The 24,995-nt window shown below is 37.0% G+C and overlaps 1 protein-coding gene across 3 annotated transcripts in view; it reads right to left on the bottom strand.

The window, feature by feature from the left end:
• The window catches only part of MAP2K5 (mitogen-activated protein kinase kinase 5), a 283,567-nt gene that overhangs the window by 104,510 nt on the left and 154,062 nt on the right, over positions 1-24,995 (bottom strand). For all 3 annotated transcript variants that reach the window (XM_027852077.1, XM_027852078.1, XM_027852076.1), the window contains exons 14-16: positions 18,662-18,735; positions 17,648-17,698; positions 7,953-8,024 (exon numbers count right to left, since the gene is read on the bottom strand). In XM_027852077.1, the coding sequence (XP_027707878.1) occupies positions 7,953-8,024; positions 17,648-17,698; positions 18,662-18,735 (197 nt within the window). The remainder of the gene's footprint in view (positions 1-7,952; positions 8,025-17,647; positions 17,699-18,661; positions 18,736-24,995) is intronic.

Below are 24,995 nucleotides of genomic sequence, written 5' to 3'. Positions count from 1 at the left end.
CGTTAAAATACACAATTGTCTAGGGGCTATGTTTCTTATAACTCAGAAACATTTTCTTCATCTACTAACATTCAGTTTCTTGGAGGTCTGGCCAAAGTGAATTAAAAAAAATTTAAGCCAAATTAAAACCTCCCAAAAAGTCATTGTTTAATTTTTTAATTGTGAATTTCCCCTACTAGTTTTGAAGCCAAGAAATTTGCTGTATTCCTACAGAGAAGATGGCAAGTCCAGTCAATACGCAACAGCACTCTGAACATATCTGATACTTACAACACATCTAAAAGGTACGTGTTGCTTTGGTGTTAAGGTGGTACTTAGGAAGGACTTAAGAGTAAATGGCTACCTCTACAATTACAGGAATATCAAGGCTGAGCTTCTTAGATTTTTTTTTTTAAAAAACCCAGCAAGGAAAAGTATAAAACTTTAGAATAAACTCCAGCTCTACTGTTTGCCAGTAGAATATAACCTAGAAATACCACCCATCCCCATATCAATTGATGGTGTTACTTTAATGACCATGACCTTGTATGGCACCCTGAATATCTTCTTCACCTATCTTGAGACATTTTTCTAAACTGCTGTCCTTGCTTTCATCATTTAACACATCACTCAAGCCACTTCAATAAAACAGTGATCATGTTGAAGAGAGGTCTCAAAGGATCAGATGACATACCAATTAACAAAGCACACAGAGCCAAATTGTTCTGTGAGCCTGGCTCAGGAGACAGCATAAAGTAGAAGAAAAACAAAGGCAGAGAGTGCACTTGAGTGACAAGAGCAAAATACATACACTAAAGATGTTTGCCTGATATCAACTTTGATCTAAATGCCTTCCAGGACTACCTACAATCAACCTAACAAGGTTTAAAATAATCCTTCATAAAGAATCCTAAATAAAAATAAATAAAAAAATAAACTTTAAGGGTACATTCTTCAAGAACAAGAATATATTAAGGAGTGAAATTGTTCTCTCCTTTTTTTTAAAGGATAAATATATAATTGATATGAAGCATGGTAAATGTAAGATGAGTTAGCTGAATGCTTATAATGTGGATGTTATGTATTTTTTTAAAAATACAAGTAGAGATCATGTGAGTTGTTATTAAAAAGAAAATGTATTTTAGTTATAACAGGCACAGGTAGAACCCCTTTCTTCAACTAATATTCAAAGGGAGTTTGGCCAAAGTTAACAGATTTTTTAAAAAACCAAATTAAAATATCTTAAAAGGTCATTATTTATTTTTCTAATTTTGACTTTTCAGGTAGTAACATATGTGTATTTGATTTTTAACCCATTTATTCCCCCCACCAGCAATAATATGCAGTGACTGATGAGTGATAACCAAGAGAGTAACCCACTTCCCTAGAATTAAAGGTGACATTGGAGTAACTATGAGCCAAAGTCTTTTAGGTGCCAAAAACAGGCCCAATAAAAATGTTAAATAGGCAAGTGTTAAACACAAACTAAACCAAACAAAATAACCACCATTTGGCTAAAACTAGTCTTTAATTATGTATTAAACATATTTACATTTTAAAGTTTAATCCTGAAGTCATGTATACGAACCACAAGACTATCCTATGAATGCTCAACTGTACTGATTCACACATGCATTGATTTTCCAAGAGATGCACACAAATATCCTGGGGCAGGATTAATTCTTCCATTTTGTCCTAGTTCATGAGTTTTGCATTATAATTCTACTTAAACCTCGTGTTAAACTCTCTTGCACTGAATATCTCTGAGTTTGTACCATCACAACACAACTGATTTTTGTCCAGAGATTTAAGAGATTGTACTATTATATGCCATAATTGAAGGGGTCTTCTCAGTACTAAAAGGGGAGTTCAAGAGTGCATCACTCATATTAAAATAGGGTTTATTCTGTGTGATAAATACAGGGGAAAACTCCCTACACAAAAAACTGCTAGAATCAAGTCACCTAAAAAAGCAATATGGTAGGGCACTCTCTTTCCTATGTGCTAAATCTTAGCAACTGGTGTGCTCCAAAGGAATGATCTCATTTTTTCCTTTTTAGTGCTCTTATCTTTGTCAACTTCAAACTCTGCACAAGGCTATCGAGGCTGCCTGATGGGAAAAAAGGAGAGTTTTTGTTCCAGTATAATACACAATTTGTTATTAAGGTTTTGCAAACTTAAGACCCAGATGCATCTGTCTCTTTGCTGATTTTTAAATGCCACACCTTAAGGAAGTAGACTATTAACCTATTATCCTATCTGCCAACGGGGAACATGGCTACATGGTGAAAAGGGGAAATAGTAAACAAATTATCAAGGAAGAGCCTCAAGGAGGAAGACTGTCCTTTGGTTCTTCTACCAAAGAGCTTCATGGAGAGGGTGGAGTCTGTGGAAAGAGTCCTTTCCTGGGAGGTCGGGCCCCCACAAGCGGCCTTGATCATTATGCTGTTGTTGCTCTGACTCATTTTCCCAGTCTCAAAAATGAGAATAATTATTTTTCTTTCTTATATCATAGCCATTCCGGAAGAACAAATAAGGCTGTTTATCTGGAAATACTTTGAGAGGAGTAACTACACAAGTAGAAAGTAGGATTTATTTTTGACTGATAAACTTCAGGTGTTTTTGCAGAGTTTGGTGCTTCATTTCCCCTTAGATTTCTCATGGGGACCAATGAGGATCACACACAAGAACATCCTGCTTGGCTTTCTGTTTCCACTATTTAGATGTCACATTCTGGCTCTGAGTCATCTCTATCAATATGAGGCCACAGATCAACAGGAATGACATATATAAGAAGACTGTCACTTCTTCCTTTAAGCCTGGTGATAATGTTTCAGGAAGTAATTTGAACATCACACTTTTAGAATACTAATAACACAGACATACATATCTCACTTCATTTTCGCGAAACCTTAACCTAGACAAGACAAAAATGAAAAGATTTTTTCTTTAACTCTTTTTCTTGAATTAAACTTTCTCATGATTTTAAATCATGACCATTTTTGTGTCATGGACCCTGGGGTAAATGGTAAATGTTTAACAACTGGCTCTCCAAAAACATGACGTACTTTTAAGTTTAATCTGCATTATTAATATTTTATCTATCACTTTCTTAAGTTAAAAAAATAAAAAAAAATAACAATTCAAGACACGATTTGCAGTATTTGCCAATTTCCAATGTGTAAATGCTCATACTGAACATTTAACAATTGGCTCTTGCAAGCCAGTACAAGCTGGCTCTAGCACACCCTTGCACAGACCCTCCCTTTTTTGGGAGACTGGTGAAGCCTACTGCCCTCTTCGGTGAATAATATTTTAAAATTTGGGATTATAAAAGAAAACATTTATATTAAAATATAGTTATCAAAATGTTAAAAAAAAAAAACTTTCTAGATCCCAGGTTAAGAACTCTTACTTTAAGGATCTTCTCATATATCTTGTTCCTTCAGAATCATGCTGTGCCTCTGAATTCTTTATTACATGCCCTCTTTATGAAAATTCAAACTTTCTCACTTGAGAACTCAATGACATTATCCACTCTCCATCTCCAAAACTAGACACTTGTTACCCTAAATGGTATTTATTGTTTAAATGCATAGTGGTTTTCTGCTTTATTTGGTCTTACTTCCTTTACGTATCTATCTTTCTTTTTTTTTTTCCCCTTTTTTTTTTTGGTGAGGCAATTGGGGTTAAGTAACTTGCCCAGGGTCGAACAGCTAGTAAGTGTCAAGTGTCTGAGGTCAGATTTGAACTCAGGTCCTCCTGACTCCAAGGCTGAAGCTCTGTCCACTTTGCCACCCAGCTGCCCCTACTTATCTTTCTATGTCAACATGTATATCCTTGATGGCAGTAAGCTAGAGAGAAGGAATTATCTCGATATGGCTCCATTTATGCAGACACAGGAAAACATCATGAAGATGCATACTTCTTTAATAAACATTTTTAAGTGACTTAACTGAAAGGCAGCATCCTACAGCACAGCACTGGCTTTTTGAAGGTAGAGGACCTAGTTTCAAACCCAACTTGGCAACTGGGTGGTTGGGAGAATCATTTGTCCTTTGGGTTTTAGTTTCCATGTTTGTAAAATTAGAGGGGTAGACTAGATTATTTACTCTCTCAGGTATTTTTCAGCCCTAAATATTACATTATATACATACGATTTTCCTATCCTTCCATGTCATACTTTTTCTTCTCTGCATTGAGACTTAAGTTTCTCACATTTGGCTTAGAAACCCTCCAATGGTTCCCTGACCATTGTTATCTCTCTTTCCTCACCATTTCATTCCTTTGCTGTCTTCTCTACTCAAACATTCTGTGGTTTTTCTCATCTTTTACATTCAGACTTGCTTCTTCTTTCATGTCATTCCCTACGCTTTGAGCCTCACCCACTCTCAAAAATTAAATGTCCTCCTTCTTTTCTTATAAAGGTCATACAATATCCTGCCTCCACCCCTCTATGAAAATTTTATTGAACAAGTGGAAATGAGCTTTTAGATATTCTTTAATGCTTTCTTGAATCAATGATCTCTTTGAAAGTTGGGGTGAGGGGAGGCAAGGGAGTCTTTTCAATGGTGTACATCACCAATCTATCAATCATACCTCATTCTATGTAATTCTTACTCCTGGTCTCCCTTAAATCTTCTGTGCAGAAATTATTTAATAAGATAAGGGGGCCTTCTTATAGGTCTACCAATATTTTATGTACACCAATGTAGCACTAGGGTTATCTGTTATCCCTTGATCTTCTTATATAAGTCAACAAGCATTTGTCAAATGCCAGATATTGTACTAAATGTGGGGACAAAAAGAAAGACAAAACAGTCCCTACCCTCAAGGACATTACATTCTAATGAGGAAACAACATGTAAATAAGTACGTATAATCAAGGCAAACAGAATAGATGGAATATAATCTTGGGATAGTAAGGCATTAGACTTTATCTTCTGACTGAGAACCATTTTCCATAACTATGGAGAAGCCCATCACCAATAGATTGGGTGCTAGGAGATGAATTATGAGGCCATGGCAATACATTAAGCACCCTCACCAAAAAAAACATAGAATGACTTTCAGTTTTATGCCATTGTTTTCTGCTCCTGCATGATAACTAAAGAATGACACGAAAGGGATGCAGAAAATGCTAAGACTTAAAACAATTTTTAAGATAGTATATAAACATTAATTTTGTTATTAGTATTTTAAATATAAGATCTTTTCCAAATATCAATGAATTGTCCTTCTACTGAAGAAACAAATCTGTATCAATATTGATATTCTCACTGTAACTGAAACTAGAAGACATAAGGAAGTTAAGAGTTAAATGGAAGGATGGCTCTCAGGTTCTGCTTGGAAAATGACTGGTGAAGTTTGTTTCATCATGCGCCCAAAGGCACAGAAAAACATGAGCTACCACTTGATATCTTGTCTTGCAATGATCATGATGAGCATAAGCAAAAAGATCAATAACCAAGAAGATACCTGCAGTTTAAATTGCAGAGGCTGAAAAGATGGAGAAATTCTATAAAAAACTTGATTAATACTCAGTAACTTCAAAGCAAAGATGGTAGAGTTAGGGTGAAAAATTTGTTGGAAAATATCGTTTAGGATTAGACATGAAAGAGTCAAAGACTTGTAGATGACTCAAAGGCTTTATATGCCTGCCTATATGTTATGAAAACTTTCTTCAAGGAGAAAGTTGAAAGGCACTGGACATGGAGAACACCAAAAAATTAAAATGATTTTATCTTAACATACAGGAAATGGCAAATTACTGGTGAAGTAGACATTTAAAAAAAATCAATACCAAATTAGAAGAAAAGATAAAGGTGAGAGGAAAATACCATATCCAATTATAACAGCTCAATGGTTATTGGACAAGGATTTCACATTTAGAGTACCACAGTGTGATCTATTCAAACAAGCTACTCTCTCTCTCTTTGCCTCTTTCACACACACACACACACACACACACACACACACACACACATATGCGCACGCACACACGCACATGTATAGATACACATAAGTGGGAAATTGATAATAAGAAAGGCAAAATAGCTCAGAAACTACTAGATTTCCTTGTCAGGCAGAAAAATATGGTAGCCAAAAGGACAACACTGGATATAAGCTCATTTGCAAAGTGCTATACAGGAGAACAACAGAAGATTATAAATAACATCACCTGACAAAATAGAAAACAAAGGTGTAGTGGGGTGGGGAACCTGCGGCCTCAAGGCCACATGTGTGGCCCTTTAGGTCCTTAAGTGTGGCCCTCTGACTGAATCCAAAGGTCACAGAAAAAAATCCCCTTAATAAAAGGATCTGTTCTGTAAAACTTGAACTCAGTCACAAGGCCGCACTCAAGGACCTAGAAGGCCACCACAGGTTTCCTACCCCTGGTATAGGGGGAAATGATTCTGCAGAAAGTTTGGCTAAGCCAGATCTTTCCAAGACCATTTACAGATGAAATTGGAAGGCATATAAGAGACAATAAATGGAGCAAGTCTGTTGGCATTTTTACAGATACTCTTCATTAGCTTCAGATTAATAGATCAACAAAACCCAAAAATATAACCAAAGCAAAATGTCATATTCATTGTAAATCATGAAGTTACTAGTTATGAACCCTTATAACACTATAATCCCTCTGAATTTTTTTTTTACTTGTACCTAGGCAGTTAATTACACCACACTATACGTCCTTGTCATTATCAGAGAACTTAGTAGTTGTGCCATGGAAGTAATTAGAGGAAAATTGCTGGAATGAAAAACTCAACTCTGGATGTTTGTGCATTGTTATAAGATATACACAGTCCATTTTCTCTTCATTCTCCTTGTATCAAATGGGACATGAGAACAAGGTTTAATAAAAATAGAATACTTTATTTATACTTTCTTTAGCAAAGGAAAATTGTTTCTTATGAAGACAATTTCATTCGTGCATTACAGACAATGTATTTGATCAAAAGAAGCTGATGAAATGGTCACTGTAACCTTAGCTGCATATGTTCTATTAAGAAAGATCTGTCTCTTTCTGTCTCTTAAGAAATCCTTTTGCTTTTTAAATCAATGTGTGTTTAAAAAACTATTTTTGAAGCATTTGTGAGTGTTCAGAATGAAACACTGTATTCATAGTTAACCAGACTGGGTCAGATGTATTTTCAACATAAATCTGCCGGAATGTCCCTACAGACCAAAGGTCACTCTACAGGAAGCTGAATGTAAAGTTCCAGTGGGGTTATATCTGACCTGCTATGATTAAGTCCATTGTAAACACAGCTGAAAAGTTTAAAGACACTGAAACCCTTGCTAAAAACAACTAAGACCTTATTACACCATCTATCAGCACATCAGACACAGACAAATGCAAGTATGTACACAACTATAATGTAATGAGATGGATTTTATTCTAGCAAACATACCAAAACTCATACAGAATGAGTATAATCCTTTAAAGTAATCATCTTGATGGTGCAGCTAGGTAGTGCAGTAGATAGAGCACCAGCCCTGAAGTCAGGAGGACCTGAGTTCAAATCCAGCCTCAGACCAAACACTTGACACTTACTAGCTGTGTGACCCTGGGCAAGTCACTTAACCCCAACTGCCTCACAAAAAAAAAAAAAAATAAAAACAAATAAATAAAGTAATCATCTTAGGAAATTATGTACTTGTTCCATTAATGCAGTTACTGTCAAAACATTTTCTGGAACTTCTCTTTTGTAATTGCCTTCATAGTGAGTTTATAAAACACACAAGAATCACACATGAGAAGTTCCATTATTTTATATTTTACAATCGCACCTCATTTGTGCATACACATGCATACATATATAGATAAAAATGTGTGTACACATAAATACACATATTTAACACAACAAAACCTCTCAGTTTTAATTTTTCCAAGTCTCTATTCTTCCTATTGGCAGGACACTGAAGTACAGATATGCACAGACATACCCACTTTTTTAACTTACCTCCATGAAAGAGATTCCTAAGCTCCAAACATCAGAATGGATTCCATACTGCTCCCCTGAAATTCTTTCAGGCTATAAGGGAACAAAAAGAAAGTCCTAAGCCCAGGAAAGCTGCTTAAATGAAAAACCAAAACCAAAACCAAAAAACAACAAAAAACAAATGTGAAACAGATAAACAAGAAACTAAGGTAATTAGGTACTGATGCAAGATTATAACATGGTGGAATGTGTAGGAATTGGAAGTTCAATTCACACAACATTACAGTTTTTTAAATTTTAATTCCAGTGTGTTAGAAGGGTCAAGAACTTGAGGGTTTTCTTAGATGGTCATAGCTGTGGCACTTGTACATTGCATTTGGGACTGTTACTCCTTAATTCAAGATTTGTAAAATGTGCCTAGACAGTTAGAAGCAAAATTAAGCCTTTGAACCTACAACACTCTTTGGCTCTCCTAATATAAATAGTTTGTGGATGGGGTTCTGTAGGATGGGAACTGCAGAGAAGAGATGGGCTGAATCATGGCGGAATGGTGGTGGGCTAATGTTCTGTAAAAATACAACAAAAGGCCCCCCATCATTCACACTGTATTTTGAATGCACTTCATGCAGAATGATTAGAATCATTTACTGTCAATAAAAAGGCCTATGGCAATAGATAAAGATATACATTTAAAAAAAAAGGGAGAAAACTTGCTTTGGTTAGGTAAATTCCCTCTTTATCCTGCTGCATCATCCCTTGAGGGAGAAGACACAGCTCAAAGTACTTCTCACCCTTCTTCCCGCTCATATATACATGTTTCTATGTTCCCTGTGCTCCTACCCACTCCATCCTTTGGATCCTATTTCCTGTGAAATTAGCAGAGTCCTCTGACTAGGCTGGTAACTAGATAAGCTTTTCTTTTTTTATTTGTAAACTAGTCTACTATCAAGATACAATCATTCACCAGGGCAAAAACAGCAATTAGGGGTATTATGTGACAATTTCTGTGATGCTAGTGAATATGATCATCTAAACATTTACAACTCAGCATTTTACTTCTGAATTTCTATAACTGTAATCTCTCAAATTTGTGCTCATACCTAGGCAAACACATTTTCTGCCTCTGACTCATTCAATGTATATAGGGATCTGTACATTGTAGAACTGGTCATTACAAGCCCAGGGTTGAAGGGACTGAAGATGGGATAGTAGGATACAATTACATTATTGAAAGGCTAAGCTGCAGCTATGGAACAAAAAAGAAACAATTGCTTATTTATTCATTCAACAAATATTTATGGCATGCCAAACGATCAGGCCTAAGTTCCTTGGAATGCTCAATGCCTATTAAATTACACATTTTCATCAGAGTAAAGACTCTTTCAGTATCTATCACAACAGATGTTCAACAGTCGTGATCCTGGAGAACTTAAAGGGAAACACACTTTCCTGCTTTTAGCAGATAGGTGGAGACTACAGATGTAGAACACAACATATGCTGTCAGAGGAGGTTGCTACAGCTATTGACTTTGTTCTAGGAAAGGTACAATGGAGGAAAAGTGTGGTTTAGGGTAAATGAGACAACAAACCTTTAAGGTTTAAAATCACTAAGTCAACAAAATCACCAAACAATTAAGATAAATGATCCATAACTGTGAATTTCACATAAATTTACTCAGAAATTGCTAACTAAAAGGATACTAGCTTAATGGAACAATCCTCTCTCTCTTTTTCCTTTCCTTTCATATTTTCTTTCTTTTTAAAACCAAGATAATGATCAAGAAAGATATGGCCACATCATACAGAAAATGGCAAAAAGCATACTGCAACCCATGTCCATAAGATTTTGTTAGGCATGACAATGAGATTAAGCACATTCATTAAATTTGCTCATTAGACAACAAGCCAAAGAAAAAAGTGAATTGCACACTGAAAATTAAGCATAGAAAAATAAATTTAAAAAGGAAAAGTGAGAGGGCAAGCTAGTATTCAACTACAGATATCAGGTGGCAGATACAGAGAACTCCTTGTGGACAGGATTCTGACAACCTCACATTGCAGAAATTATCCTTTCAATAAGCAGATGAAACAAGATTACTGTTGTGATGCAGGGTTTAGGCGGTAACTCGTGGCAAGCCCAGGTAGCAAGCTCCGAATGGTTACCCTGAAGAATTCAAATGGTAGACAGAATTTGGCAAATGTTCTCAAAGCCATTGAAACAGATTCAAAGCACAAGGGAGGTTCTAAATTCATTCCGGATTTATAATGCCAGGCCTATATGGCCTCGAGCAGCAGTTTTGAGCTGATGTCATACTTGAAACTAAAATGGTCTGCCAAAACCCCACCAGACTCTGCATTACTCATGATGAGCTGTGATGGACATTTTGCAGTTAAAATGCTGAAGCTGGTCTGTGGCTCCTCTGATATGACAGCTGTCACCAATGCAGAAAGCAAGTTAATAGGAAAAAAAACATGACTCAAAGTAAAAAAAAAAAGTCTGAGTTTTAAGTACACTAAAAAAAAAAAAAAGCAATTCACAAATCCCAGCATATTCTTTTAGAGGCTTGATTTAACATTGTTTCTGAGGGAGAGGTCAGGCAATTCACTGGCTTCTCTCTGCCACCGTGGCTCCGCTCCCCAACCTTGGCACATTCTTAACAAGAACAATAAGAAGCATGACTTTAAAAAAAAAAAGTGTGGGTGAGGAGAAGGAGTAGGAGGGGTGGTCATGAAGGACTGTAATGGTTTAGAACTCAATATCTTAATAAAGAAAGGAAGCATCTCCATCTCCAGCTACCAGCAAAAAGGACCCAAGAATTGGGCCCTATGGCTTAGCACATACATCTAGTCAAAGAGGCTCATTTAGTTAAACCATTCCAGAATTGTCTGGGATTTGTGAGAGGAAATTCCAGCATCTACATGCCAAAAGCATAAGTCACCAAGGTGAATTAGTTGACTTCTACAAGGAAGGAGGGAGGGAGGGGGAGGGGAGGGGAGGGAGGAAGGGAGGGAGGGAGGGAGGGAGAGAGAGAGAGAGAGAGAGAGAGAGAGAGAGAGATTGATTCTGGCTAGGGTGTCAAGCAGCTTATTTTACAAAATATGTAGTGTACTTGCAAGTATTTTAAATTGGCATTTTTCTAAAACATATCTTTGTGTTTTGTTTTCAAATCAACATAATCTCTGAATCAACAACACTAGTTTGGAGCATGTAATATCGTTGGTCTTCATTGAGTAGACTAAAAATTCTCAAAGATAAATCAGATTAAATGGTGAAGGAGGTGAAAAATAATCATTCATGTTGACTTTCTGGATACTATGGTTCATGTAACCAGCTTCTTTTATAGAATTTATTTATTCCCAAGCCTATGGAGTTTTAAAAATATCTTGAAATGCTGAAATTATAATTTTACATTATCATATGTGATTTTTAAAACTTGATATCTATTCAGTAATTCAGTTTTCAAAAGAGGGAAAAAGTTCAACAAACGAGAATGCCCAGATAATGAGGCTGTTGAGGAGGCAGTGTGGTAAAACAGTAAAAACGCTGGTTTTGAAAGACTTGAGGAGTTCACATTTCAGTTCTGATACTCAAAGTCAAATACAAGAACACTGGAAAGGCAGGAAGGGTCAAGGTTGTCAGGGGCTTTAAAAGTCAACCAAAGATTTTTTTTATTTGATCTTAAAGATAACAGGGAGCCAGTAAAGTTTACTGAGTAGGGAAGTGACATGGTAAGACCTGCACTTCAGGAAGATCACTGTGCCAACTGAATGGCAGGCATGAAATGGGGGAAGAACAACCAGCAGCCTATTCCAGTAGCCTGCAGTACCACTTCACTAGCCTTCAGTGATAAGGGCCTGCACCTGCGTGGTGGTTGCATCAGAAGAGAAAAGGGGACATACGTGAAAGACATTAGTAAGGTAGAAACAACCATGCTTGGTAACAGATTGGATATATGGGATAAGAGTGAGTGAGAAGTTGAGGGCAACAATCAGGTTGCAGGCCTGGGTGACTGAGAGGATGGTGGGGTCCTCAATGGTAAGAGGAAAATTTGTAAGAAAAGAGGGCTTGGGAGAAAAGATGATGAGTTCTGTTTTGGACATGCTGAGTTCTGAGTAGCCTATAGTTTGAGATATTCAATAGGACATCTGGTGATGTGAGACTGAAGGTCATGAGAGAGGTTGGGGCTGTATGAATAGATTTGAGAATCATTTTCACAGAGATGCTAATTGAATGTATGAGAGTTGATGAGATCATCTAGGGGAAGAAGAGAGTCAAGGACAGAACCTTGGGGGCCACTCATGGGTAGCGGATATGACCTGGAAGAAGATTCAGCAAAGAAGACTGAGAAGGAATAAACAGTAAGTTGGGGAGGAGGAGAAGCAGGAAAAAGCAGTGTCACAAAAATCTAGAAAGAAGAGAATATGAAGGAGAAGCTGATTGATAACATCAGAGACTTCAGAGGAGTTGAGAAGGATGAAGACTGAGAAAAGTCCATTACACTTGACAATAGTGATAAGAGATCAATGGTGATTTTGGATAGAGCAATTTCAGCTGAATGGTAAGACTGGAGACTGAACTAAAGAAGGTCGAACACTGTAACTAACTGTAACTAAGAAGGTCTAATGCCACATATGGCCCTCTAGGTCCTCAAGTGCAGCCCTTTGACTGAATCTAAACTTCATAGAACAAATTCCCTTAATAAAAGGATTTGTTCTATGAAACTTAGACTTAGTTAAAAGGCTGCACCCAAGGACCTAGAAGGCCACATGTTGCCTGGAGGCCAGCGGTTCCCCACCCTTGGAAAGTAAGAGGAGAGGAAATGGAGACCCTGATTGCAGATGGCCTTATTAAGGAGTATGGCGAAACAGGAGGAGAAGTATAGATAAAAGCTAGTAGGGACAGCTGGATCAAGTAAGAATTTTTTAAGGATAGGGGAGACATGGATAGATGTGTAGGTAGCAAGGAAGTAGCCAGGAGATAGGGAGAGATTAAAAATTAGTGAGAGAGTGGGAATGGTAGAGAGGGTAATCTGTTTAATCTGTTGAAGATGATGAGATGGAATGGGTTCAATGGTGCAGGTAAAGGAGCTTGCTTTGGCAAGGAGAAGGGTCACCTTTTCATATAAGACAGGGGTAAAGAAGGAGACAGTGGGAGAAAACATGAGTAACATGAGATGAGGAGAAGGGAAGAAGAGTGGAATCTTGGCAAATGGGCTCATTTTTTTTTTTCCAGTTGAAAAAGGGCAGCAGGGTTAGAGGCTACAATGGAAAGCTTAAAGAGAGATGAAAAAGTTTTGGGGAAAAAAAGCTGCTGTGTTAAGTGGGGTAATGAGTAGAACAGGGAGCTATAAAAGGAATGCCTTAGGACCCGGTTCAGACTATATAGTGTAAATTTGTAGTGGACCTTGTTAGCATTGTTTTAGGACTTTCTCTAACTCCTTTCCATACTATCAGAATAGGAATGAACCCCTCATATTCATTAGTCCTTTCTTCTTGATAGCATTCCATTACACATAAACACCACAGCTTGCTCAGCCAGTCACTAACCAATGGGCACCTACTTTGCTTCCAGCTCTTTATGCTACTATAATGTTTTGGTATAGACCATGACTCTCATTTTACTGATGAGAAAACTGAGGACTAGAGTTTAAGAGACTGGCCTAAGGTCATAAAAAGAGTAAAGAATCTTGCTTATATTTGAGTTTTGGTTAACTGAGATTTTATAATACCTATATTACAGCTACAGTAATGGATACAGTAATTGCTATAAAAATAATAATAGCTAGCATTTATATATAATGCTTACTATGTGCCAGGCACTGTGCTAAGTACTTCACAATTATTGTCTCATCTGATCCTCACAATAACCTTGGGAGATAGGTACTATCATTACCCACATTTTACACTTGAGGAAATTGAGGCAAACTGAGGTTAAGTGACTTGTCCAAGGTCACATGGCCAGTGTCTGAGGCCAAATTTGAACTCAGGTCTTCTTGATTCCAGGCCCAGCACTCTATCCACTGTACCACCTAGCTGCCTCTTACTATGATGAACAAGGTCCTCCAGAAGTCAATACTTTTATCACAGCCAAAGTGGCAAAACCTGCTTCAGAATTCAACTTTCATGGTGCTCCATTGAGAAATCTGCTCTCTTTATCAAGAAATGTTAGAATTTCACGAGACAGCCTAGTCTAATGAACCAGCTCTACACCATATTCATTGCCTTCTATTTCATACTCAGCAACTTCCAGAAGTGTATATCTCATCATTGGAATTACTGGAGCAGGTTCGACTAAGAGCAAGGCTTAGATAAACCAAGGACTTTGAAAAAAGGAAAAAGGCTTTTTTCATGCTTGGCCTTCAGTTTCTTGTTTTTGTTTTTCACTATGTCAAAAGTGAACAAGCTTTTATTAAGTGATGTTGTTTCATATATGCCACACTCAGGACTGCTTTCTTGCCTTCTTTATTCATTTTCTTTGCCCTGTCTGAACAGCTTTTCCTTTCCCAATCCATTTATTGTACCCATTCAGTTCAAGTTTCCCTACTTTTGTGAAGTTTCCTTTTCCTTTAAACCAGGATTGCTTAACCTTGTTTTATGTCATGGCCTCCTTTGGCAGTCTGGCAAAGCCCACAGACCCTTCTCAAAAGAATATCATTATGTGCACAAATAAATATATTAATTGTAAATAATTCATAATTATAAATAAATATAGAAATTATAAACAGAAAATATACATGATTAGAAGGGAGGCCAATTATATTGAAATACAGTAATCAAATAGATGTTTCAAAAAATAACACGTTCATGGATTCCAGGTTAAGAAGCCCTATTTTAAAACCCTGCTAGAAGTAGTATACAAGCGTGACCACTGACAGCTCTTCTACCTTGGGCAAATTCCCTAACCTCACTGTTCAAATGGGCTTTCTATCTGTCCCCTTCAATGAATCAGAGTCCAAGCTGGAAGAGGTCTTAGCAACCACCTACTTCAACTTTTACTAAGAAAGATTCATCACTATAATGCCCCAGACAACTCAGAGACATCAGAGGAGTGAGCCAGTGTCACCCAGCTAAGAAATGTCAGAAATGGGAGCTAAACTCAGGTCTGTCCTGAATCCCAAGTCTAGCAGTCTTTCCACTCCACCATCCTGAACTCTGAATTGTGGGACAGACACTAAATGTTCATATTGTGCAATGGAGAACTTCATTGTATCTGTATATAATGTCTTGCTCCCTAATTATTTCACATGTGCTTATCTCCCTAACTAGATCATACGTTCTAGCCCCATCCTCCCTAACACAGAGTAAGGCAAGTACCTGGTGCTTAGAAAATACTGGTTGACTGAAGACATCCAAATCTGGACAAGGCTTCCATTATTATGGAGCCTGTAGTAAGACCTATTATAAAGTTCATTTTCCTTTCCTCTTACATCCATGACCCTGATTTAAAAAAAAAAAAAAGGCCTAGTACTTTATCACTGAAGCTTTGCCTATCAAGTTATACTTCCTAGTTACCTTGATTTTCTTAGCTTAGACTATAAACTTTATGACTGGAATCCACTCATCCAAGAAGAAAAGCAATTTTACTATTGCCAATCGGATCTAACATTTCATAATTTTAATCCTTGCTTTTTCAATTAACAGACAGACGCATTGTATTCATCCATAAACACTTTGGAAAAAAGTAATTTCTTTAATGTACACCTGGGAAGGACAACTGTAATCTGAATTTGAACAATCAAAAAATAATGCAATTTAATTATTAAAGCAATTTAAAGCTACTAAGAACATGATGCACTGTTGAAAAGGTGATTCATTCTGAGGTGTTTTTTCTCATCATTGTATTCTGAGCTCTTCCACCAAATGAAGTTGCTTCTTTCCCTCTCTCTATAATCCCCCAAACTTGCCTAACCTGGTGGGACCAGAAGGATAATTAAGTCTCTTTAAGAATAAAGCACGAAAAGGGGCAGCTAGGTGGCACAGTGGATGGAGCACCGGCTCTGAAGTCAGGTGGACCTGAGTTCAAATCCAGCCTCAGACCAAACACTTGACACGTTCCAACTGTGTGACCTTGGGCAAGTCACTTAACCCCAACTGCCTCACCAAAAAAAAAAATTAAAAAAAAAAAGAATAAAGCACAGAGGTTTCAGAGGTTAACAGATATCCTCATTACCTAGAAAAAGGCAAATAAAGCAGTTTTCTAATAACAATTATAGCTACCATTTATAAAGTGCTTTAGGGTTTACAAACTCCTTTAGAAATATTATCTCATTTTATCCTCACAGCAACCCTGGGAGGTAGGTGCTATTATTATCTCCATTTTACAAATGAAGAAACTGAGGCAGACAGAGATTAAGTGACTTTCTCAGGGTCACAAGGCTGGTAAGTGTCCAAGGCCAGATTTGAACTCAGGTCCTACTGACTCCAGATCCAGTAGTCTGAACAGACTTCATCCTCTAGCTGTCTCAAATTAAGAAAGTCCAACAGTTAAGAAGTTGCTATTTTTCCTGTATTCTAGTGCCTGAACTGACATAAGGTACAAAGCTGGGTTTTTTCCCTTAGAGAAAAGAATCCAGGTGTTTAACAAAATGAACATCTTTTGATTTAAGGGATGAAAAATCTTTTTGCACCAAATCTGAATTCTAGATGTGACTGATAATTGCAGTTGCTATTTCCATTCACTGGAAGTCATTTCGGAAGCACAGAGAGGGAAGGACATTTATTGAAACAAACATATTCCCATGCTCAAAAACTGAAAAAGATCCTCTTCAGAAGAGGAAAACATGGTGATGCATGCCTGTAATCCTTGCTATTGGGGAGAGTTTAAGGCTGATGGATTGTTTGAGTTGAAGAGTTCTGAGCTGTGGTAGGGCTAAAGTCAACTGGGTGCCTGCACTAAGTCTGGCACAAACATGGTGGGAGTGGAGGGTCACTTGCTGCTTAAGAAGAGGCAAAATGGCTCACTATGGAAAAGCTTCCATAACAATCAATATTAGGATCAGGCCTATGAGTGGCTGCTACACTTCCAGCCTGGGCAAGACAGAAAGGTAGACAGACAGAAAGAAAGGGGAAAAAAAAGAGAAAAAGAAAGAAAAGAGATCAAAGAAAGAAAGGGCCATGTTAGTTTGTAAAACAATTTTATTTTTTCAATTCTTTTCTGGTAAACATCTCAATGTTTCAATGAGACCAGAAAACCTATCTTACCAATTAACATGAGTCCAATGGTTGACTTGAAGAAGCTAGAAGTCTAGGTACTAGAAAGAGCTGTTCCCACGGGCCATGGATTTGAATAGCCACAAGTAAAATTTGACAACACCAATAACTTAGTGTTGTTTTGCCTGCATTCCTGAAGAAAATAACCAATCTTACTAACAGTTTAGGAGCACATGAGGATTAATTATATAAGCAATCTTGCAAAATGGCCAATATAGCATAGTTCAATTCTCCTATAAGATTATACTTCGATACTGTATTTGCTTAGTGATTTTTTTCACACGTCACAGAATCCAGTTAAGTCAACGATGCCAGATAAGTTTGGAGCTCCTATATTATCCTTAATGTCTTTTACAAAGATTTTTAAAATCAGACTGAGTGGATTGACTTTGTGATTTATGATATGTAAGAACAAAGCTGTGGAATGAATTCAACAGTTATATATTACCAAGTAGGCAAAGATAAAGACTTTGGTTTAAATGTTATTTTTGCATAAGTTTACTTACCGCCATATAAGCATTTGTTCCAACATACGTCTTGGCTATAGAATTCACCAGCTATGAGACAAAACAGTCTGTTAGAACAATATAAAGATAATGTGGAAATAAAATGGGCAATTATTCCTCATTTAACCTACAATCATCATTCCTATAAATCAACTAAAAATTATATAAAAGGGAACAAATTTATCTACAAAGGCATTAAAAATGATTAAATCTCTCTTTTCTTTTGGATGCTATTTCGACTTTAAACAAGCACAGCATTACAGTTTATAGCAGATAACCTTAAACAATTCTGTTAAGCAGGATGCTTATAGCTTTAGTACCCCAAACCCGCCTGATATAAAAAGTCAATTTGAAGTAGAATTTGAACACACTCATTTTTGAGTCAGATGGCTCAAGATGTGAATGAAGTCACATGCATTACTAGAATGAAATGAACACTAAATACACTGGAGGGATAACAGACTTTGACAACTCATAATACAACGTTGACCTCCTCTTTGGTCTTCGTGTTTGGCTGAGAGTAAAGGTGGCTGCAATTCAAATCAACATCACAGCGCGCTCATGGGTCACTATCACTGAGGTTCTCAGGGGAGGCCCAAAATGGAAATTAATTAAAATTTGTGCTGCACATTGTAATGGCCCACCGCCATTGTTGCTCCCAATATTAATTTTTATTGTGGGCCAGTTGGGCTCCCCAGACACAGCTCCCACTCTGCCCTCCCTTTTGTCTGGCCAAAACGCTTTCATATCAAAGCTGCATATCAATGAAGTTTGCTATTCGTAAGTAGTAATTACAATATCAGCAGTTTTTACTGTCATTAAACAATGAACAATCATATTCTGATGAAGAAAACTCGCTCAGAGATTAAAAATGAATAACGTGTTCCCAGTGAGGCTACCATTCTGGGGTTCTGTTTGTCTGGCAGCTAGGTGATTTTAATTCCAGGAAGGAGGAGAGACAAAAAAAAATTGTAGTAGTAGAAGAGGGAAGAAGGAAAGGAGGAAGAGGTCTACCTGAGTGCTAACTCCAAAATCACATAGCTTGACCTGTCCTCTTGTGTTCACCAACATATTGGAGGGCTTCACATCTACAGCAGGATCAAGGAAAACCAAAAAGTAAATAATTCAATACCTATACCTCTTGATTATTAAAAAAAAATACAAGTACCAGTATACTTATATCTATGAAAATCAAATTATATCATCAGTTGATTAATTTCTAAATCTGAACACAGAATGATTATAAACACTATAAATAGAGACAAACAAAGCTCTCTGATAGTCTCCTAATTTTTTTCTGGTTTGTGTTAGATCAAGGATTGATTGTTACTATAAGTGAAATCAAATCTTTATTACAACAAGAGCAATATCATGAAGTTTCTTGATCCTATTGCCTTCCAGCCTAAATCCATGACCCTGTGATCTTGTGTCAAGGAAGAAGAAACTTCTTACTTTCGTTTTTTCTTACAATGGTTTGGTTGCACCAAACCCCTCTATGCTCACTCTCATGGATAAGGAGAAAGAAAAACATATCACATAAGCACTAAGAGTCCTTCTTGATGGGCTTATTCCATGTGGCAACCATGATTCTTTAAATACTCCTTCCAGTTAACACACTCCGCCCTTTTCTTTTTGAGTACATGTCAAACCGCTAAAAATTATTTAAGCCGCCATACCCATTGCAATCTAATCTACATCGTCCCACAAGGTTAAATTTCCAAAAACCCTTTCATATGAATTTTCCCCAGCTTAAAAGTCTTAACTGGTTCTCCACTGCCTACAGAATCAAGTCCAAATTCCCTAGCTAGAGTATTAACCCTATTTATCTTTGTAATCTTTTAAAATTTTTTTTTATTATGAACTTAAATCATCAACAAACATGACTGTTCCCATATGTGAAGAAAGTCAATCTTATTTTTCGTTATTTATCTCTGCCTATCTTATGCTACACTTAAAATAATCTATTCATTGTCCCTAAAACAAGCTTTCATGCCTTCCTGTAGGTCACCCCATCCTGGCTCATGCTATTTTTCCCACTTGGAATGTTCTAACCACTCTTCTCTGCCTATAAGAATGAGCCCTAAGCATTCCCCAAAATGCAAATAATTTAAGTTACATTACTTTCATGAAACCTTTCTTGTCCATCCCAGTCCTTTGTAACCTCTTTCTCACCTGAACTTCTCTCGTACCCACTGTCAGTAACATGCATTTGGCCCTTGTGCACTGTCTTGAATGATCATTTACTTTCTATATGGCCATGTCTTCTTCTTTAACTAGGTTAAGCTTCTTGAGAGCAGTAACTGTCATGTATTTCTCAGTATTTTCTACAGAACCTTACCTAACACATATGATGCTTGACAAAAATATTAGTTGATTGATTACACTTTATGATCTGGCCTTTTTTTCTGAAACAAACTGTATCTGAATTCTTTAAGTACCCAAACATTTCCCCTTTGGATCTTATAAAACACAATTTTAATATAAAAGAATTCTAAATAGATAGTAATTTCCTCACTGCTCTCATTCCTTTACCTAATATTTTGTCAAGAGAAAAGCAACAACAACAACAACAACAACAACAAAACCCAACCTATCATTAAAGTATCAAAGCTAAGGGTCAGTCTTTTTTAGCTCTATATTTATTTGGATTCTTACCCCATTCCACTCTCTCCTGTCTGAAATTTGCTCTCTCCACAGTTGTACCTACTGAAATCTCTCCTTTTGAGGCTCACCTCAGGTACAACTACTTCCATGAAACCTTTCCTACCACCTATCCCTCCCCTAGCCCAGAAGCTAAAAGTGATCTCCACCTGCTCCAATTTTAATTTAGTCCTTTGTCTACAACTGGCACGAGCTATCCTTATAAATCTGTTTTGTTTCAATTACACAACCTACAATAAGCCTACCAATGACAGAAGTGGCACACTGAAACATTTAGACTGATATTGTTCCAACACTTTGCAATGAACATAATTTAAATAACCTATTCCTTTACTACAAAGCCACTGCATAAAGTGGCTACTACGGATTAAAAATTTAAGTCAAGAGTAACTCAACTAATTCTAATTAAGGAATAAAATGCTATCAATGAGATTCAAACCACCCTCCATCTTAAAAAGTAGCTATGCTTTATTAGGTTTATATTTTCTGTAGTAGTTTCATTTGGGGAAACTTAGGAGAGGGCAGATTTTGAAATTCAGGACACCTAAATTCCAGGCAGCTAGGAGTACAGTGGATAGAGGGCAGGCTTAGAATCAGGAAAACCTGAGTTCAAATCCTGATTCAGATACTTAACTAGGTGTGTGACCCGGAGCAAGTCACTTCACCCTGTTTGCCTGTTTCCTCATCAATCAAATGAGCTGAAAAAGGAAACAGCAAACCATTTTCAGTATCTTTGTCAAAAACAAACAAACAAACCCATATGGAGATATGAAGAGTCAAACATGCCCAAAAATAGCTGAACACCACCACCACACCATCTAAATCCAAGAAAATGCTGTGTGATTCAGTGGAAAAGAATACTAGATTTAGGATGAGGACCTGGGTTCAAATCCCACTTCTGCCACTCACTAAATGGGTGACATTAGGCAAGTGACCTTGCCTCATCTCTCTCAGCCTCAGCTTTTCATCTATAAATCGAGGAGGCTGGACGAGATGGTTTCAAAGGTCACTTCCAGTTCTAAATCTAGGATCCTATAGTCTATGACCATGTAATATTCTGCATCCCCTACAGGACAGAGTAGGTGGTCTATAAATATTGCTTTGACAAAGAAACCACGTCAAATTTAGGTTTTATTGTACCTACAGCAAGATAGTATCATTGTTTCAGTTGGGGCCATAGCAGTTTAAACTGCATGGGAGTCAGAATAGTAGGGGGATGAAAAGGCTTTCAGAAAATTCTAGCGTTTTAAGCTGAAAGGAACCATCAAGACCAAACTCTTTGTTTCATAAATGAAGAAATCAAGATTAATAGAGAATATGGCCACTTTAGTGTCACAGCCAGTTCGATAACATGAGCTTCCTCCAAAGAGTAAAAGTAGAACCATAAAAGACAATTTAGCATGTACAAGCAGACACTGTGGATCCTCCTTCATCCATGTCTAAACAAGATTTATTTGGGCTTGGTTTAATTTTGATACCTGCAAGAAGTTAATTGAGCTTGTGGTCACTACTCAATAGATTGATGCATAAGCTTAGAACTAGTCACATCGGACTAATGCTTGCTTGAGGAATAATTTGCATCTTCTTTAAATTATACTTTTCTTCTCCAATACTTTTTGGAATGAGAAAAATACGATCATCTTCCACCCATTATTTGCCAACATACAATGTGCATGACATTTCAGGATAATAAAGTCTCAAGTGAGAACTATGTATATATGTGTATATTTCTTTTCTTTTTTACCTTCCTATACCCTCAGCTTAAATTCCCACCGTGTAGTGTGGTACAATTTTAATCTTCTAATATGTGGGAATGAGGGAAGAAGCATCAATTTAAGTTCAGGGATATCAACTAACCTCATATAAAGCTGCTGAACTATTGCTTCAAGATCCAATGAAAGTCTTCATGTGTAACATGCAAAGTCCCTAACTCCCCAGAATAGCTCTGAAGGAAAGGGGCACTGGAGTAATTTGATTTGCTTTGACTTCACTCCAAGCCAGACAAAATAAAACATCAAGAGAAGAGGCATAAAAAGGACTTTTTAAGAAGCAGTTAGTCATGTTCTTATTTCAATGAAATCTCAAGTCACAGAAAACAGAGGGAATGGGAAGGTATCATTTTTCCTTTAAAAACAAATTTTTTTCCTCCAAACAAGGCACACCAAAGATGAGTCAGTAAAGTAACAGATCATAAAGGGCAATTATCAGGACAGATCAGAGTCATTTTTATTTAATCAGGCCATTAATTATTAGAGTTTAATAATTAGGTACACTGAAAGCAAGAGAGCTAACACCAATAGTGGGTATTGATTTTATTGAGTCAGTCTAGAGAGGACTCCTGATTTATTTTTAAAATAAAAATAGGAGACAGAGAAACCAAGCACAGGTGTTTTTTTCATACAACTAAACATGAACATATTCTATAAAAATAGAAAAATTTTATTGCAAAATATAGATACCTGTTCACATTCAACAATATGATATAAGGCTAGAGTGAAACAGTACAACTTGGTGTTCTCTTCCTTTGAGGCTCTGAGGTTTAGTTATATGTTCTTTGTCACTGTGGTATAGTGGGAGAGTTATGAGTGCTGGCTTTCAGCCCTGTTTCTGCCACTAAATGGTATCCTGTACAAGCCCCTGAACTTTTCTGGGTCTCAGTGTATATATGGAAAATAAAGGTTAAACTAGATACTTGTTAATGCCTTATCTATAGTACCACATAATTTCAAATTAGACATTGGCTTGAATTGCTCACTGTTGTTAAACTGTTATAGCCAAACAGTTGATAGGCTGACTAGGAAAATTCCATTCCATTCATCGAAAGCATTTATTATGAGGGCCTACAACATGAAAGACAATGTTCTAAGTGCTGAAGGGGAGACAGAGATGAGTAAGGCATAGCCCTGCCCTCAATGGGCTTACCACTTAATAAAGTAGAATAAGGAACAACATACGCAAACCAGTATAATACAGGGTAAGATAGAAAAATACATGAGAAGAACAAATGTCTCACTCGTCTCTGGAGGAACAATGAAGGCTACATAAAGGAGGTACCATTTGAACTGGACCTTAGAGGATGATTGGGAAAAATGAGCTCATGATAGAATGAAAAGAATGACCCACTGTCATTCAAAAATAACCAACCTTCTTGCTCTTTATAGGTCTATGATAATCTGAACAGATATGATTTCTTTTTTTTTCTTCTTTTTATTATGGTAATTTTTATTTATTTTTTGTTTTCAACATTTACCTCCACAAGATTTTGAGTTCCAAATTTTCATCCCTTCTCTCCCCTCCCCCCACCCCAAGATGGCATGCATTCTGAATACCCCTTCCCCTAGTCTGCCTTCCCTTCTATCTCTCCCCCCCTTCTCTTATCCCCTTCCCCTTCAATTTTCCTACAGGGCAGGATGGATTTCTGTACCCCATTTCCTATATTTCTTATCTGCCAGTTGCATGTGAAAACATTTTTTTTAAACATGTGTTTTTAAAACTTTGGGTGCCAAATTTTCTCCCTTCCTCCCTCCCCACCCACCCTCATTGATAAGGCAAGCAACTAAATATAGATTATATATGTGCAGTGGTCCCTACAATACATTCTCCACATTGGAAACAGACTTTACCTTAACAAAGAGTTTAAAACTCAAGTATTAATTTTGCTATCAATGAGATTCAAACCATATAAACACTTCCATAGTAGACATGCTGTGAAAAACTAACTCTATTTCCCTTAATCCTATCCCCCATTTATTCTATTCTTTCTTTTGACCCTGACCCTCCTCAGAAGTACCTGCTTCTGATTATCCTCTTTTCCAATCTGCCCTCCTCTCTATCATCCCCCTACTCTCTTTTCCCCTTCCCCCCCCATTTTCCTGTAGGGTAAGACAGATTTCCACACCCAATTGAGTGTGCATGTTATTCCCTCCTGAAGTCAAATCCTATGAGAATCAGACTCACTCATTCCCTCTCACCTTCCCCTGTTTCCCCTCCACTGTAAGAGCCTTTTCTTTTCTGGTTTGTTTGTTTTTTTTTGTGGGATAATTTACCCCACTCTACCTCTCCCTTTTTCCTTCTCCTAGTATAATTCTCTCTCACTCTTTAATTTTATTCTCCAGATATGACCCCTTCATTTTCAACTCACCCTGTGCCCTCTATCTGTTTATCTATATCTATATATACGTACATATAATTTTTCCCCTCCAACTATCCTAATATTGACAAAGGTCTTATGAGTTACAAATATCATCTTTCCACGCAGGAATGTAAACAGTTCAACCTTAATAAGTCTCTTATGATTTTCTCTTTCCTGTTTACCTCTTCATGTTCCACTTGAGTCTTGTATTTGAAAATCAAATTTTCTATTCAACTCTGGTCTTTTCATCAAGAATGCTTTAAAGTCCTCTATTTCACTGAATGACCATTTTTTCCCCTGAAGGATTATACTCAGTTTTGCTGGGTAGGTGATTCTTGGTTGTAATCCTATCTCCTTTGCTCTCTGGAATATTATATTTCATGCCCTGCAGTCTCTTAATGTAGAAGCAGCTAAATCTTGTGTTATCCTGATTGTGTTTCCACAATACTTGAATTGTTTCTTTCTGGCTGCTTGTAATATTTTCTCCTTGACCTGGGAACTCTGGCATTTGGCTACAATATTCCTAGGAGTTTTCCTTTGGGGATATCTTTCAGG

This window comes from Vombatus ursinus, unplaced genomic scaffold (assembly GCF_900497805.2).
Source record: "Vombatus ursinus unplaced genomic scaffold, bare-nosed wombat genome assembly UNPS02009205.1, whole genome shotgun sequence".
In the NCBI taxonomy this organism is placed as follows: Eukaryota; Metazoa; Chordata; class Mammalia; order Diprotodontia; family Vombatidae; genus Vombatus; species Vombatus ursinus.
Note: the sequence above shows the minus strand (reverse complement) of the source record. Positions and strands in the feature narration are given on the sequence as shown.